Source organism: Macrotis lagotis, chromosome 1 (assembly GCF_037893015.1).
Source record: "Macrotis lagotis isolate mMagLag1 chromosome 1, bilby.v1.9.chrom.fasta, whole genome shotgun sequence".
In the NCBI taxonomy this organism is placed as follows: domain Eukaryota; kingdom Metazoa; phylum Chordata; class Mammalia; order Peramelemorphia; family Peramelidae; genus Macrotis; species Macrotis lagotis.
The window spans coordinates 557,915,503-557,932,255 of NC_133658.1; the positions used below are offsets into that span (position 1 = coordinate 557,915,503).

Here is a 16,753-nt window from a genome sequence, read left to right on the forward strand (position 1 = left end):
CGTATCTATAAGATTACATGGTACTTCTGCTTGATTGAAGATCCCTCAGAAGTGCAAATTTAAGTTCTTTGAAAAACTGGAGAACTCAAAGAATATCTTCATGGAGGGCAATAAAGTAGAAGATTGGAAAGATAGGTAGGGGTTGAAAATAAAGCAAAAAAGAAAATGCCTAATGCTGTTGCTGGGCAATTAGGTGGCACAATATAGTGTTGGTCCTGGAATCAGAAGGACCTGAGTTGAAATCTGATCCTCATACATTTACTGGCTATGTGACCCTGGGCAAGTCATTTAACCATGCTTGCCTTAGTTTCCTCATCTGTAAAATGAATGGAGAAGGAAATGACAAACCAATCCAGTATCTCTGCTATGGAAACTTCAAGACAGAGTCACAAAAAATCAGACATGACTGATCAATAAAAAAACAAAACCTGGTTGAAGATCCAGCTAAGAGAAAACAGTGGAAATTGCTTGATAACTATTTTCAATTATTTAATGGATAATCAAAGAAAATAAAAGGTCTCATTATGCTACATTAGAGAACTAGAAACAATAAACAGAAATTAGAGGCAGATTCAATGCAAAGAAAAATGTTAAATCATTATACCTGTTCAACAATGGAATGGACTACCTTCAAAATTAGTCATCTAGTTTAAACATTTCGACTGATGAGAGCTGTCACAGGTAACAGAAAATATCCTTGAACTGATTAGGAACTTGCAGTAGATAACTTTCTAATTCTTCTGAATGTATTTTGCATAATTCTTTTTTTTTTTTTTAGGTTTTTGCAAGGCAAATGGGGTTGTGGCTTGCCCAAGGCCACACAGCTAGGTAATTATTAAGTGTCTGAGACCCAGTTTGAACCCAGGTACTCCTGACTCCAGGGGCGGTGCTTTATCCACTGCACCACCTAGCCGCCCCTTGAATAATTCTTTAAAATGTCATATATGGGATCAGTTAGGTGGCACAATGAACAGAGTACCAGCCTGGAATCAGGAGGAACTTAGTTCAAACCCAACATTATATATGTAATACTTAGCTATATGACCTTGGGCAAGTCACTTAACCCCATTGTAAAAACTAATGTAGTATCTATAAATATCTGTATTATCTATAAATATCTACAAATATCTATAAATAATAAAATACCTATAAATATATAAAATATAGATACATATCACATATGGAAAAATATTGACTCCATTATTTAAATTAATAAAAAAGAACTGAAAAGGATATTCAAAAGGAGAGAATAGTTCAATCATCTGACTGAAAAAACTCAATAGGTTTCTGGAAGAGTAGTTTGATCAACTTGAAACAATAAGAGAGACATTTTATAAGCAAAATTTTATTACAAAGCTATAGTTCTATTGCAATTTCTTTCAAGTTTATTCCAGTTGAATTTGGTAAAAATTATTCATAAACATCCTTCACAATCATTTGCTTAGAGTTTGAAAAGAATACTATTTGCCAGGCATCTAGCAAACATGAACTTTAAAGCCTTTGATTTTACTAGGTACAGTGGCTGGATTTAATCTGCTCTATATCTCAGTCTTGTCTACTTGAACACTGTTTTTATATAACTTATAAAACTATGTTGGGGGCAGACCTTTCATTGTAGATTCTATTTTCTAAGCTTGAGAACTAATGTTCTCTTCTGGTCAAAAATGTTATTTGTCTTAAATCTTTTTGAGGAAATGTATATGAGGTACAAATACATTTTTTAAAACCTCAAGAAATAATACTCATTAATTTTAATGTACAGGCAGGAGTCTTGACATAAAATAACAGCTTTGTTGAAGGGTCAAATTGAATTAGATGTCAACGGTTTTTGAAGATACTTTGGGACATCATTAAGTATGGAAAATTCCTGTACTCTTCAACTATGAGTCTAATTAAAGCTTTAAAATGAGAAAGATGTTTCTTTTGCTAACCATACAAGGTATTTTATTTTAATAATTTTTTTTATCTGGTAATAAAACTGTCAATAAAATATTCACTATTACATTAAATTAAACTTGACAGTAAACTAATACATCAGATACTACAAGTTGGGATACCATTCATTAAGAGAAAGCAGAGTCATGATTAGTTTTAATCTCCAAATATGCCCTTATTTAAGAAAAAAAAAACTACACAGGGCAAATTACTGTTTTTTCTGACCTATCCTTACAATGCTCAAGTTTGTCTTTTAAAAAAAATTAAAATTTCTGGATGAAGAGTTATTGTTTAGGAGTTTAGTTTAAGAAGTATAATTATATAGAAACTAATTAAGGTCTCTTTGTAGCTACATTTAAATATATGGAAATACCATTAAGTATTATTACAAACATAAAAACAACTGATGAAACATTTGAAAAGAATCCTGTTTATTGAAACAAACTATTATCAAATAGCGCTAGTACAGAAGTTTTCCACATAGGTATGGTGAGCAAAGAGGGAAATGCCAGTTTCAAATTTTTCACTTTAATCAATGTTAAAGAATCACTGCTACCAATCACTTAGCCATATGCATCCCAAGAGAAAACTAAAGTTCTCTTATTTCTAGTTTTGGTTGTGGGTTTGGTTTTAAATTTTTTACACTTTTCTAATCTCAACTAAATTTTTACCTGCATGTTAATTATGTGGATCTGCAAACTTATCTACTGTGCATGGAAGAATCATAGAGATGGAAACATTCTGATATGTGTATTATTGTGGTGGGTACTATGCTAAAAGTCAGGGTCCTGAGGGGAAACCAAAAAACCCCTCTACTTCAAATTCAAACAAAGCTCTGAGGATTTTAGTAGTGAGGTGATGAAACTTATCATGTTCTTTCTCTAGGATACAACATTTCAGAAAGAGATCAGGGAAGAATGAATTAGATGTTATTCAGTTGGGTAAAAAAGTTTCTAGAAAGGGGAAAAATCCTAGTCAGTGAATGAGATAGCTAGATCAAGCCAATCTGTTCTATAAACTTTTCCTGAAAAGAGAACATTAAACTTGATATGAACTTCTGAAATGTTGTCTTTCTATAAAACATTTAATTTTCTCTTCAACATCTCAGTACCATTTATCTGGCATATTATCTATAAACTTAACATCTATCTTCAAGTCAGCAGTTTTATAAACACTACCACTACAAAATGTCTGATGGAAACACAATTTCAATCACAGATTTAATGGAGACATACAAATATTGCCAAAACATAATGAAATTCTTTTGAAGTAATATGATTAAGTCTATTGATTTGAACACCAAAAATCCATGCCCAATGGGAGGAAATTTCATCTTCTATGCAGTGAACTTGATATTTAGGAAAGCACATAACCCATGAAAATAAACATATATCTGAAAGATATAATGGAGGCTTATCACTGAATTGAATCCCAACTGACTTTTTAAAAGAAACTTTCAAAAGTGAGAAACCTGTGATACTCTTGTTATCAACTCCTCAATATCTTTATAACCATAAATACCTATTACTGCAATTCTCTAACTACCAAGAATGGGAAAAAGACTGTGATCCACTTCATTGCTTTTTAAATTACGATGTTGAAGCACTCTTTTACAATGTTTTTTACATCCTAGAATTCCAAAAAAATGGCAGGGATAGAGAGCATGAAGACACGTATGGGTTAGATGCAAAATGATTTTTCTAGCAATTCAGCTGGAGTGCCACAATCTAGTCAATGGAAAGGCTAAGAAACTTTTCCTGGTATGCATCCCTGTTTGCCAATTAAGCCACTGCTTTTCACATTATTTCATGAATCCTTAGAGGTATCACAATGAAATCAGAAGATTTCCCTGAAATAAACTGTAGTTAGAGACATATCTTAGCTGTCTGTTATATCCCCATTTCAGATCAGGAGCTGGAATTCTAAGACATCAAAATACAACAAAGTTCTATACTTAATGATTTCAAAATATACTTCCTTCAAAATAAGGATTAGTTTAAATTTTCATCTCTCTGGTGTAAGAAAGAATTCAACAAAAATACTAAAAAGGTTGTATGTGACTTCACTCTGTTCTAAACAAAACACAGAACTCAAATATCCCTATTTACAAGAATGAACAATTAACAAAGTAAACAATTATGATTATAGTTACACATTTATTTTTCAAGGGTAACACAAAACATGACATTAACCCTGATTAGAAATATTGGCAGTTAAATAAATCAAGGATTAGTGTCTAAAGCCAAAACTAGGAAAAATTGGGAGGGCATTTTTCATTTACTAGGGCTTCCAGCCAAGATAAAAACCAGTTTTCTAAAACTACAATGAGTCTTCCCAATAGTCATGCAAATAGAATCATAAGGCATATATGGAATTATTATTCCTCCCTATGATGACATCTTTAATGAGTACTTAACCTCTAATATACACAAAACAAAACAGCAGTCAGAAGTAACAAAAAGAAATGCCACATTGGAATAAAAATCTCATCTTTTAAAAACTAAAATAAAGTTGCTTTAACACTGTCAAAATTATTAGAAGGTAAAAGGTGTTTTGTTGTTATTGTAAACATTATAAATATTGACAAGGAAGTTATTACTGAGAGTTTGTTTTTTGCCAGGAAATACTTTTGAAACCATTTGAGTCATGCCAATTGACTAATATTTTTTGCAAACATTTCCATCAAGTAATCACTGAAAACACAAATTTATAATTATTAGTAAAAGTTTAGAAAAATACTACACTTAGTTAATTTTTCAAAAATATTAAAAATATTACTGATAAGAAAATATAAAACTGAAGTCTAAGCTTTAGGCTGCATGCAAAACAAAACTGTTTTAGCTTAACCTATGTTTGACTTGGCTGATGCTGTCTTCAGGTGTAGAAGTAACCAAAAATCGTAACACAAAACCAACATACATTTGGGGGTATTTTTTTGTTCTCTTTGAAAACAAAAAGGGAAAGAAAAATCAGAAAAATGTAGGGAGGAAAAGGAATGACTAATATTATATACATTAAAAGCTTACCTTCAACTAGTGAAAGACAGTAGGAAGAAATGGGAAGAAACGGGGTGAAATTGTGATACATGGAAGACCTACAGTCTGACAAAAAAGATGTGGCATCTCTGTCCATGAAAACCTACAGAAAAAGGAAACTACTATATCTCATATAGTTTGGATATATCCTTATATGAAATGGGGGAAAATAGTCATGTTAGAGTTAAAAGGATGACATTACAAGAGTTAAACCCAGAGTAGTAGAAGATACTGGGCTAGATAAACCTTTAAATTCTGCTGAAGTTCAATGATTGATTGATTCTACTTTATGCCTTGGGCTGCTTTTCCCTAGGTCTTGGGCAAAAATCCTCCTCAAGAGTGATTCTATTTTGCTTTTGTATAATAAATAAAATATATTTGAAATACAAACCCTTTATATATTCAACAAGAATAACACAGCATATATATATATATATATATATATATATACATATATATATATATATATATATATATATATATATATATATATATATATATGAATGATATTACCTTATTGTGGACATCAATGATGCCTTAAAAGCTTTAAAACTGAACATATATGTATATTGGTGTGTGTGTGTGCATGTGTGTATTTCTTATGTTAAAGTAGTCATTACTAGGCTAGCATGTTATGATTTGTAAATTATTCAAATACATTTGATTTTATTAAAATTCTAAAACATTTTAAATTTATATACCTTAAATAGAAATAAAGATAAGTGTTTAAATTGCATTTAAGCAATGCATTAAAAAATGCAGATAGGGAAGAAAACAAACTTATTCTGAGTCAAAACAGCATCCTAAAAGTCAACCATTTTTTTTTTTTTGCCTCAGATCTATAATTAGGTGAAAGTTGTTGTAGATTATTGTTTATAATTCATAATCTATGAAATCTATGAGGGCACTGAGAGGTTAGATAACTCACCTGAGGTCACATAACTAATATGTGTCAAGAGCCAGAGCTGAACTTGGGTTTTCCCAACTCCAAGCAAGTCCTCTATCCACTATGCCATGATGCCTCTCAGTTTGGCCAGAAAAAAAATCATCTAAGTGTTTTAATTTGTTCTAATCAAAAGGCCAAACATTATAGACATAGATTTTATCAGGTTCTTTACTAGACTGAAAACAGTTAATAATTGTCCTTGTTATTTTAAAGTCATTACTGACCTTTTTATGGGGGGGGGAGAACAGGAACAAAAGATAAATACACACACACACACACACACACACACACACACACACACAAAAAGGTACACGCACAAGACAAGCCATCGACCAGAGCTCTAGAGGCTGAGGTTCACCGTCTCTGGACTCAATTTTCCACCACTCAAGCTGTGGATCATTGCTATCATGTGAGAGTGTTTGTTTAGTTCCTCTTGCTGCTGTTTTACCAAAGTCTCTCTCTCTTCCAAACGACTTTCTAGTTGTGCCTTTTGAACCTCCAGGGAGGAAGCCTATGGGGTGAACAGAAATAAAAGTTTAGTGTGCTTTTTCCTGATAGATATATTAGAATGGCCATACCTGCTTGAATGTGGAAGGAAAGGATCCATAAGAGAAGGAAAGCTAGATAGTAATGAAGATAGAGCACCAGTGAAGAACTGAGTTCAAATCCTGTCTTAGAAGCTTACAAGCTATGTGACCCTAAGTCACTTCAATTAGCCTGCTTTGTTTCCTCATCTACAAAATGCAAACAATAATTAAATCCTCCTTCCAGGGCTGTTGTAAAGATCAAATGAGATAATATTTGTAAAACGTTTTATAAAATTTTAAATGCTAATTGAATGCTGGCTATGCATTTTGACATATAATGTCAATTTTAATGTTTGATTAACCTTTCTATTATTTTGGCATGAAAATTCAAACTCATACCCTAGCAAAACAAAATTTTGTTAAAAAGTGTAAATGGATATACATTATATAAATTACTACTGCATACAGCAGAATATTTAAATAGGCATCAGTAGCTGAACAAGGGCTTTGGTCTGGTTAGGCTTGGGGTAGTAGAGAGGACTTCTAATAGTATTCTCTAGTGGGACAGTGATGTTAGAGAGCTTCAAGCTGTAGATATCACCTCCTTTTTCACATAAGTGGTAAAATAAGGAGTCAGCAAGTCATGGGTTTTGAGTTGCAGCAACTTTTTTTTAAGTTCAAACAATTAGAGTAAGAGAACAATATAATGCAATTTTCTGAGTTGGAAGTCACTTGTATCTGAATTTGATTTTTCACTACTTCATTATGTGTTATCAGCCCAAGCATATACACCAATGTGTCCCTTACTCATTAAGGAGTGGCAGTGACAGAAGGAGACAAAATAACACCTAGGTTTTCCTAAATGGTCGATTGTCTCAGTCCTTTTCTTCTTCCTTCCTATCATTTCCTCTAACTTGGTGACTATTTTTCAAGGTTTTTTTTCACTTTTTAGAATCAGATTACTAACGAAATGTGGTAATGGCTCAACTACGCTCTTACTTTGCACGATTTTTTCTCCAGTGACTGTAAATGATAGCTAATAAATTCTTACCTTAATGCTTAAGTCTTTTCTTGCTTGTTCTGTTCTATTTAATTCTTTTTTCAGAATTTCAATAGCTTCTTCCCTCTCTTCTCTTTCTTTTTGCAAAGCTTTCAGTTTTTCCTCATGCGCTTCTGTTTTTTGTTGTAAATCTTTGGAAAAATTTGTAGAAAACATGAATGTTCTATATTCAACACTGATATCATGATGTAGATTAAATGATTATGGAAAAAAGTGATTATGGGCTTATCAAACATGAAATTATAAATCTAACTAATAAATATTTTAGAAGACTGGCTTAAGAAGGTTAATACCAGAAACAGTATAATGAAGTCTGAAAGAAGAAAAAACTAGCATATTCATCATTCATTATCATAAAATATGGACCCTTCAACTTTAAAGGATTCAATTTAAAAAGTAGCTTTACAGACACAAAGCCAAGATGGCAGCATGAAGGCAGGAATTCCAGGAAACTCATCCCCCAAAGTACTCCAAAAACCTTCAAATTATGACTCTAGCCAAAATTTAGAGGGGGGAACCCACAGAAAGATTGAGTGACACAATTTCCCAGATCAAGACACCTTAGAAGTTCTGCAGGGAAAGTCTGTTCCACTAGGACCGGGGATTGGAAAAAGCCACAGTTGCAGCACAGCACAGTCAGGTTGAGCGCCTGGGTTGGTGGCAGAGGCTGGTTTCCAGACCTCTTGGCCCAAGGAGCATTAGAGAAAGCCAGAAGGGGTGGTGAAAGAACTCTGCTGCACCAGAGTGAGTGGAGCTCCAGCCTCAGAGCAGTCCTGTGGTGAGAACCTGCAGCAGGAGTCAGCAGTCACCTAGCACATCCTAGATGGTAAGGGGGTTGGGGAAGACTGCAGAGGTCTCTCTGCTCTCCCTAGGGCAGGACTCAGCTGTTTGCCCACACTCAGATCCAGGTTGCAATCTGGGCCCTCACAGCACCACCATAGATGAGCAAGGACCCTCCTCAGAGCTCCAAGGCAGAGGGAGAGGGCCTGAACACAGGCAAAGAGAGCAGTCAGACCCTGTCATAAGACCTTAAGGTCTCTGTGATTTGTCCCAAACCTCCTCCCAACCTGAAAGCCTTGGAAGTGTGGTAAATCAGTCATAAGCTGAGGAAATGAGCAAACAACAGAAAAAGAAGAATCTGACCATAGAAAATTACTTTGGTCCCATGAAGGATCAAAATACATATTCAGATGATGACAAAAATCAAAGCTTCTGTATTCAAAATCTCCAAGAGCAATAGAAAATGGGAGCAGGCTATGGATGGGCTCAAAAAAGACTTTGAAAAACAATTAAGGGAGGTAGAAGAAAATTGGGAGGAAAAATGATAGTAATACAGATCAATCATGAAAAACCAAATCAGCAACTTGATGAAAGAAATACAAAAAAATATTGAAGAAAATAACATGTTAAAAGCCAGTTTAGCTCAAATGGAAAAAAGCAACACAAAAGGCAAATGAGGAGAAGAATGCCTTAAAAAAGCAGAATTGGCCAGTTGGAAAAGGAGATAAAAAAAGCTCTCTGAAGAAAATAACTCCTTCAAATGCAGAATGGAACTAAAGGAAGACAATGACTTTGCAAGAACTCAGGAAGAAATAAAACTATGCCAAAAAACCCCAAAATTAGAAAATGTGAAATTAGAAATGTTCATTGGAAAAACAACTGATGTAGAAAACAGATCTAGGAGAGCTAATTTAAAAATTATTGAGCTACTACTTTAAAGTCATGACCAGGAATAGGGCCTGTACTCCATTTTTCAAGAAATAATACAGCAAAATTGCTCTGAGATCCTAGAAGCAGAGGATAAAATAGAAATTGAGGGAATTCACCAAACGCCTCCTGAAAGAGATCCCAAAAGAAAAACTTCCAAGAATATTATAGCCAAACTCCAAAACTCCCAAGTCAAAGAGAAAATACTAAAAGCTGCCAGAAACAAACAATTCAACTACTGTGGATCTATGATTAGGATCACACAGGATCTTGCAGCATCTAAATTAAGGACTCCTAGGACTTGGAATATGATATTCTGGAAGTCAAAAGATCTTGGTTTACAACCAAGAATCAACTAACCAGAAAAACTGAAAATCCTCTCTTCCAGGGGAAAAGATGGACTTTCATTTTTTAATTTTTTTAATTTTAATTTTTTTTTAGATTTTTCAAGGCAATGAATGTGGGTTGCCCAAGGCCACATGGCTAGGTAATTATTAAGTGTCTGAGGTTGGATTTGAACCCAGGTACTCCTGACTCCAAGGCCGGTGCTCTATTCACTGTGCCACCTAGCCACCCCAAAAATGGACTTTCAATGAAACAGGGGACTTTCAAACTTTCCTATTGAAACAACCAAAGCTGAACAGAAAGTTGGATCTCCAAATAAAGGACTTGGAGGAACCATAGAGGAGGTGGATGAGAAGAACTAATTATGAGGAACTTAATGATATTGAACTGTTTGTATACCTGCATGGGAAGAAGATACTGGTAACTCATATGAACTTTCTCATTTATAAGAGCTGTTAGAAGGAGCTATATAGACAAGGCACAAGAAGGAGCTGAATATAATGGTATAATATAGTAAAAAGATGGAGTCAATGGATGATAAAGGAAAGTATTGGGAGGAAGAGAAAGGAGAGGAAGAAGGTACTACGATATTTCACATAAGAGTCAACAAAAAACTTTTTCCAATGCAGTGGAATGGGGGAGGGTGAGGGGGAATGAGTGAGCCTTCATTCACATCAGAAATGGCTCAGAAGTTTATGACAAAGGAAGAGAAGGAGAACATCATTCAAACAAACTAGATAATTTTGATTACATTAAATTAAAAAGCTTTTGCACAGACAAAAGCACTGTAAACAGGATCAAAAGAAATGTAGTAAATTGGGTAACAATCTTTACAACTAATGTTTCTGACAAAGGACTTGTTTCTAAAATATAGAAAATTGAGTCAAATTAAAAAAAAGTCATTCTCCAATTGACAAATGGTCAAAGGATAGGCAATAGCAAATTACAGATGAGGAGATCAAAGCAATCCATAGTCATATGAAAAATTGCGCTAAATCATTACTTATTAGAGAAATGCAGAAGAAAAGCTTCTCACACCTCTCTGACTGGTCAATATGACCAGAAAGGACAGTGATCATTGTTGGAAGGGTTGTGGGAAATCAGGGACACTATTACATTGTTAGTGGAGCTGTGAACTCATCCAACCTTTCTGGAGAGAAATTTGGAACTATGCTCAATGGGCAACAAATAAGTGTATCCCCTTTGATCCAGCAATACCACTACTGGGTCTATACCTTGAAGAGATGATGAAAAAGGGTAAAAATATCACTTATACAAAAATATTCATAGCAACTGTTTGTGGTGGCAAAGAACTGGAAATCAAGTAAATGTCCTTCAATTGGGGAATGGCTTAGCAAACTGTAGTATATGTATGTCATGGAACACTACTGTTCTATTAGAAACCAGGAGGGACAGAAATTCAGGGAAACATGGAGGGATTTGTATAACTGATGCTGAGCAAGATGAGCAGAACCAGAAAAACATTGTACATCCTAACAGCAACATGGGGGTGATGATCAACTTTGGTGGACTTGCTCATTCCATCAGTGCAACAATCAGGGACAATTTGGAGCTGACTGTAATGGAGAATGCCATCTGTATCCAGAGAAAGAACTGTGGAGTTTGAACAAAGACCAAGGACTATTACCTTTAATTTAGAAAAAAAAACCGATATCTTATTGTCTGATCTTGCTATTTCTTATACTTTATGTTTCTTCTTTAAGGATATGATTTCTCTCTCACAACATTCAATTTAGATCAATGTATATCATGGAAGCAATGTGAAGACAGACAAATTGTCTTCTGTGGGAGGTAGGGGGAGGGAAGTAAGATTAAGGTAAAAATTGTAAAACTCAAAATAAATAAAATCTTTAAAATTAAAAAAAAAATGACTCAGAGAGGAAATAATACACACACTTAATAGGGTATAGAAATCTAACTCACCCTAGAGAAAAATGAGAGGAAAGGGATGGGATAAGGGAGAACGGAGGAAGGAAGAAGTGAGTAGGCAATAGAAGAGAGGGAAGATCATGGGAGAGGGTACTCAGATACAACACACTTCTGGACACAGACAGGACAAAGAATGGAATAGAGCGGAAGGAAATGCAAATTGTGATAGCCAAATGTGGGAAAAACATTGAAGCAACTTCTCTGGAGGCTATGATGGGGAAGGAAACTCATCCCAGAGACAGTCACTGGAATCTGAACACAGACTGAAGTACACTTTTTTTTCCTCTCATTATTCTTGAGGTTTCTCGTGGGGGGGGGGGAGATTATGGTTACTTTCACAAGATTATTGTAAAATATAAAATAAAAAAATATTTTATTGGATTTTCCAACTACCAAAAAAAAAACTTTACTTATCTACAATTCAACCTAGTCTAGTAATAGTTGCAATACATGTTGAAATTCAACTTCCATGATTAACCAATGGACATGTTATACACAACTAAAAAGAGACCCAAGATTTAGTCTCTAAGACTTCTGACTGCATAAGCTAGCTTGTTTCTCCCATTTTGATGCCATCCACTCTTCCCAGTCTCACACATCTAATCTCCCATAACCAAACTTCATTGTAAATGCCACATCTCTTCCCTTGATCTCCCTTCATACAAAGTGCAGTCAAGATAAAACGTAAGAGCACATTTTAGAAAGTTTTGATGTAGGAAATTGTGGGTAAGAAGACTTGTAGGAGAAAAGAAATAAGAAAATTTCAGAAAGGAGTTTTAACATGGGTAGTGATATTTCAAGGGTAAGAAAACTGGGCAAGCAATGTGAAAGCAGTAGATCTGTAATCAGACCACTCAAGCTTGAATCTGCACTGCTACTTATTACCTGCTAGATGAGGTTTCCTCATCTCTAATGTAGGAAGATGTGAACAGATGATTTTTCTAAAATCACTTTCCAGTTTTAGAACCTATGCTGATCAGTGTGTTGACTGCTCTTTCTGTGACAGATTTACGCACCCTATTATGTAGTTCTATCGTTACCTAGTACTGCCACCTACTGTTATTTTTTGCTAAGCATCACAAATGTAAGAATTTTTTCCTCCCAAAACTCTTGTGAAAATATACAAAGCTCACCTCAAAACCCCACTTCCTTTTTTGGATATATAAAGTAATAACATTTTTTCACTGTCCTATTGTGATACTTTTGACTCATCTGATTGAAATAAACCTTATCGATACTGTATTACATATCAAGAAGATACCCTGAAATCTTTAAAAATATTTTTTAAAGCACTGCCCATTTTCTAAAGGCAAACAAAGTCCAAGTATACATTTCAAGCTTTAGGCCTTGCATGAAGAACTTCAAATAGCAGTTTGAATTTCCTTTCAAACAACTGAATATGAATATGTATATGTATTTAACTTATTTCAAGTTTGTCAAATATATCTCACTTCTGTGTATGTAAATATAAGATTTTTTTCTACATTCAAAAAATGTAACATTAGCACCTGTAGACTTCAATCTTTAACATGCTGTCATATTGGCACAAAGAAGAAATCACGTGGAAAAATCAATAGAAAAACTAGCAACTAAGAGAAAAGTTGAATAAGATAATTCCTGATTTTAAGGGGTGGGGTGGGGGAAGGAAGAAGCAAAAGTAATGACTAAGTTTTTCAACTTAACAACAGACTAGGGAAAAACATATGGAGTGACATAGAATTCTTTCTGAATCTTAATTATTATAATGCTTATATAATAAAAACTTACTAGTTATTACACATTCTCTCTCCATTAGTTGATTCTGTATTTCTTTCCTTTGCTCTTCTGTTTCCATTAACTGAGCAATTGTCCTAGAATTTAAAAAATAAAGTATATTGCAAAAAATTCTCAAATATTCAATAGTTTCCTATTCAAAGCACTTCTTTTTCAATGATTTGTTTAAGGTAATGTCCTATAGAAAAGAATATTTATCTGAAATCAAAACTGTATAGGAGTCAACAAGTGACCAAAAGTTTATCTATCAATTGTGGTGATTAAAGATATATAACAACAATAAAAATTTACATCATTTCTTGAAAAGTAAATATAATTTTTAAAAGTAGATCAGTAAGAATTTTAAAAAAAACTATTCAATTTACTTGTCATTTTGTTGCTTGAGTGATTCATTCAATTTTTTCACTGTCTCAATTTGCTTATTTAGAGAATCACATGTGACCTGTAAATCTTTACTCCTCCTTTCAAAAGCTTCACTCCTAAAAAGAGAAAAGATAAGCTGAAATAAAAGAGATCATAAAGCATAGCATTACCTCTACTTTTAGATTTCTAGCTAAAATACACAGACAAGTGGGAAATTTCATTGAGCATGTACCATATTAACAGAAATAATGAACTTCAATTTTAAACAATAACAAAATGGATAAACTTGGATCCTTTCATTAAAACTGTCAGGAGGGAGTCTGTTGTGAAACATATAGATAAAGGCTTACTCATTACAGAAACTCATTTCTCCCAGGGACATGTAAATTTTCAAAGAAAGAAAATAAGTTCCTATCACAAACCTACAAGTTGATTTTGTTTTTCCTGTAAGATGAAGCTTTAAAAAAAATTAGTTATTATAAAATAATACTGCAAATGGTGATTACTATTACTGTCTTTAGTTACTAGTTAAGTCAAGGATTTAAAAATTATTTGGCTTCTACTCCAATTTTTCTTTTTGTTGTTGCATATAAGGCACCAAACAGAAGTTCCATTTATCAGCTACAGAAAATTAAAAGACCTAAAGCTTTGCCTTCTATGAGTTACTGTAAGATATATCAACTTCTGTAGATTTTTTTCATTCAACTACTGTCCTTTAAAACCTCAATATCCTGGAGGAAACAGTGATGGTTTCTAGTGACAAATTTTTAGATGTCCTTCATGCTTAATGCCCATCTTTTGATTGAAGGTGACATATAGGAAAGGAGAAAAATACAACCTTTCCAGAAATGCTGCATGATCACCACCCATTTCTTATTCCCTAGTCTGTTCCAATTTCTCTTGTTATTCAGGAAGTACATAAATCCCGCCCAATTATAACTTCTTTAGGTAAATATCATTTTAAAATATAATGCTATCATTTCAAGCTATCATTTCTCTCCTTCTCCCTCTCTCCCCCCTCCCCCCCTTTCTCCCCAAAGAGGTGCTACAACTCTGCCAACAATATATTTATGTTCCAGTCCTCCTACAACCCCTCTCCAACACTGGTTTTCCTTTTTTCTCTAGCAATATGATAGATGTGATATGGTACCTCATAATGGTTTAATTTACATTTCTCTACTCAGTAATTTGGAGCATTTTTTTCATATGAGTATACTATAGCTTTAATGTCTTCATTTGAAGAATTTCCCTGTTTAAAGATGAAATCTCCCAGATAAATGCTTCTCACAAAAAACTAATCTATTGCCCCATAGTTGAAGAAGATTTAATCCACCTGGACAAAGACAGATAAGATCAAAGTCAATATATATAGAAGATAATTCATGAGATCTAAAAATCAGATCTTTCTCTATTCATAACACCCCTACCCACCCTTCTACCCCAATCTCCAAAATGATTTAGTGATCCAACTTTTAGAAGCAGAATAGCAAAGTAGAATGAGTACAGGATTTAAAAAAAGGACCTGGTTTAAGCTAAATATACTTGTGAAAAAAATGTTCTAAATAATTACTAATTAGAGAAATGCAAATTAAAACCACTATGAGGTACCACCTCCCATCTATTAGATTGCTAAAATGAGAAAAAAGGAAAACTATCAATGTTGGAGAGACTGTAGAAGGATTGGAACATTAAGGCATTTTTGGTAGAGTTGTGAACTAATTCAACCATTCTGGATAGCAATACATAACTATGCCCAAAAAGCAATAAAACTGATCATACCCTTTGCCCTAGCACTATCAATACTAGGTCTATAACCAGAAGAAATCATAAAAAATGGGAGAAGTCCCAAATGTTCTAAAATATTTACAACTGTTCTTTTTGGAGTGGCAAAGCATTGGAAATTGAGGGGATGCCCAACAATTGTATGGTCTATGAATTCTTTGGAGTGTAACTGTTCTATGAGAAACCATGAAATCGTTGGACTCTAGAGAAGCATGGAAAGATCTACAGGAATTGGTGGTCACCACATTATGGATTGATCAACTTTGATGGACACAGCTCCTCTCAGCAATCAGGGAGCTAGGACAAGCTTGGGAGAACTGTTACAGACAATGTCATCCATATCCATATAAGACAAAACAAAAAAAAAAAATCAAACTACAGAATCTGAACAAATGCTATGATCACTTTGAAAATTTTTTTCTACCTATCCTGTTTCTCTTTCTTTTACCTTAGTCCTAATTCTTCATACAGAAAATGACTAATATGTAAACATGTTAAACAAATGTAAATGTACAATGTTCACTAGACACTTAGCTGCTATGGGGATATGGGTAGGAAGGGTGAAAGAAAATTATGTAATAAATATGCATGTGGATGAATGTAGAAAAACTTTCATAACATGTAATTGGAGAAATAAAATATCAGTAAAATAAATCAGAATCTGGATTCAATTACTGGCTATATCAATAACTAGCAAGGCAAGGCCCTTAACCTCTTCAGGTCTGTGTCCTTATCTGTAAAATGAGAAATTCATACTAGATGATCTCTAAAGTTCCTTAAATCCTATGATCCAAAGTTTTCACAGTGAAAAATAATGTCCATAAAATAAGAGACAACAGGAGCCACAGCACAGTGTTACACTTGGAGTTTAGGAAGGTCCGAGTTTAAACTCAATCTCAGAAACTTACTAGTTGTAACAAGTCATTTAATCTAGTTGCCTGTTTCCTCACCTGTAAAATGAAGATAATAACAGAACTGTCTTACCTTCTAGCAATGCATGAGGATCAAATGAGAATATAGTGGTAAAATGTTTAGGACTTACCTTCCAGGGTTGAATGAGAGAGAATATGATCTGAACAGATATTAGGACAGTGTCTGGCTAATAATAGGTGCTATATAAATATTGGCTATCATCATTTTTATGACTAATAATAATAGCAAGCAATGGAGGAGAGTGACAAGAGAACTAACTGAAAATGAGATCTTTATTTTATCATTTATTAGCTTTGCCAAACAATTCATCATATAACTACTTGATAACATCACACAGATAAACATGATGATCTATGTGAATGTTGGGCTATATGAGGTTTCTTTTAAGTTATAAAGG

General features: G+C 33.8%; 1 protein-coding gene across 1 annotated transcript in view; it reads right to left on the reverse strand.

Moving 5' to 3' along the window:
* Positions 1 to 5,488: 5,488 nt before the first annotated feature.
* The window catches only part of CIP2A (cellular inhibitor of PP2A), a 44,373-nt gene continuing 33,108 nt past the window's right edge, over positions 5,489 to 16,753 (reverse strand). The window contains exons 18-21 of the mRNA XM_074214439.1: positions 13,644 to 13,757; positions 13,273 to 13,355; positions 7,495 to 7,634; positions 5,489 to 6,427 (exon numbers count right to left, since the gene is read on the reverse strand). Coding sequence (XP_074070540.1) covers positions 6,257 to 6,427; positions 7,495 to 7,634; positions 13,273 to 13,355; positions 13,644 to 13,757 — 508 coding nt within the window. The 3' untranslated portion in view covers positions 5,489 to 6,256. The remainder of the gene's footprint in view (positions 6,428 to 7,494; positions 7,635 to 13,272; positions 13,356 to 13,643; positions 13,758 to 16,753) is intronic.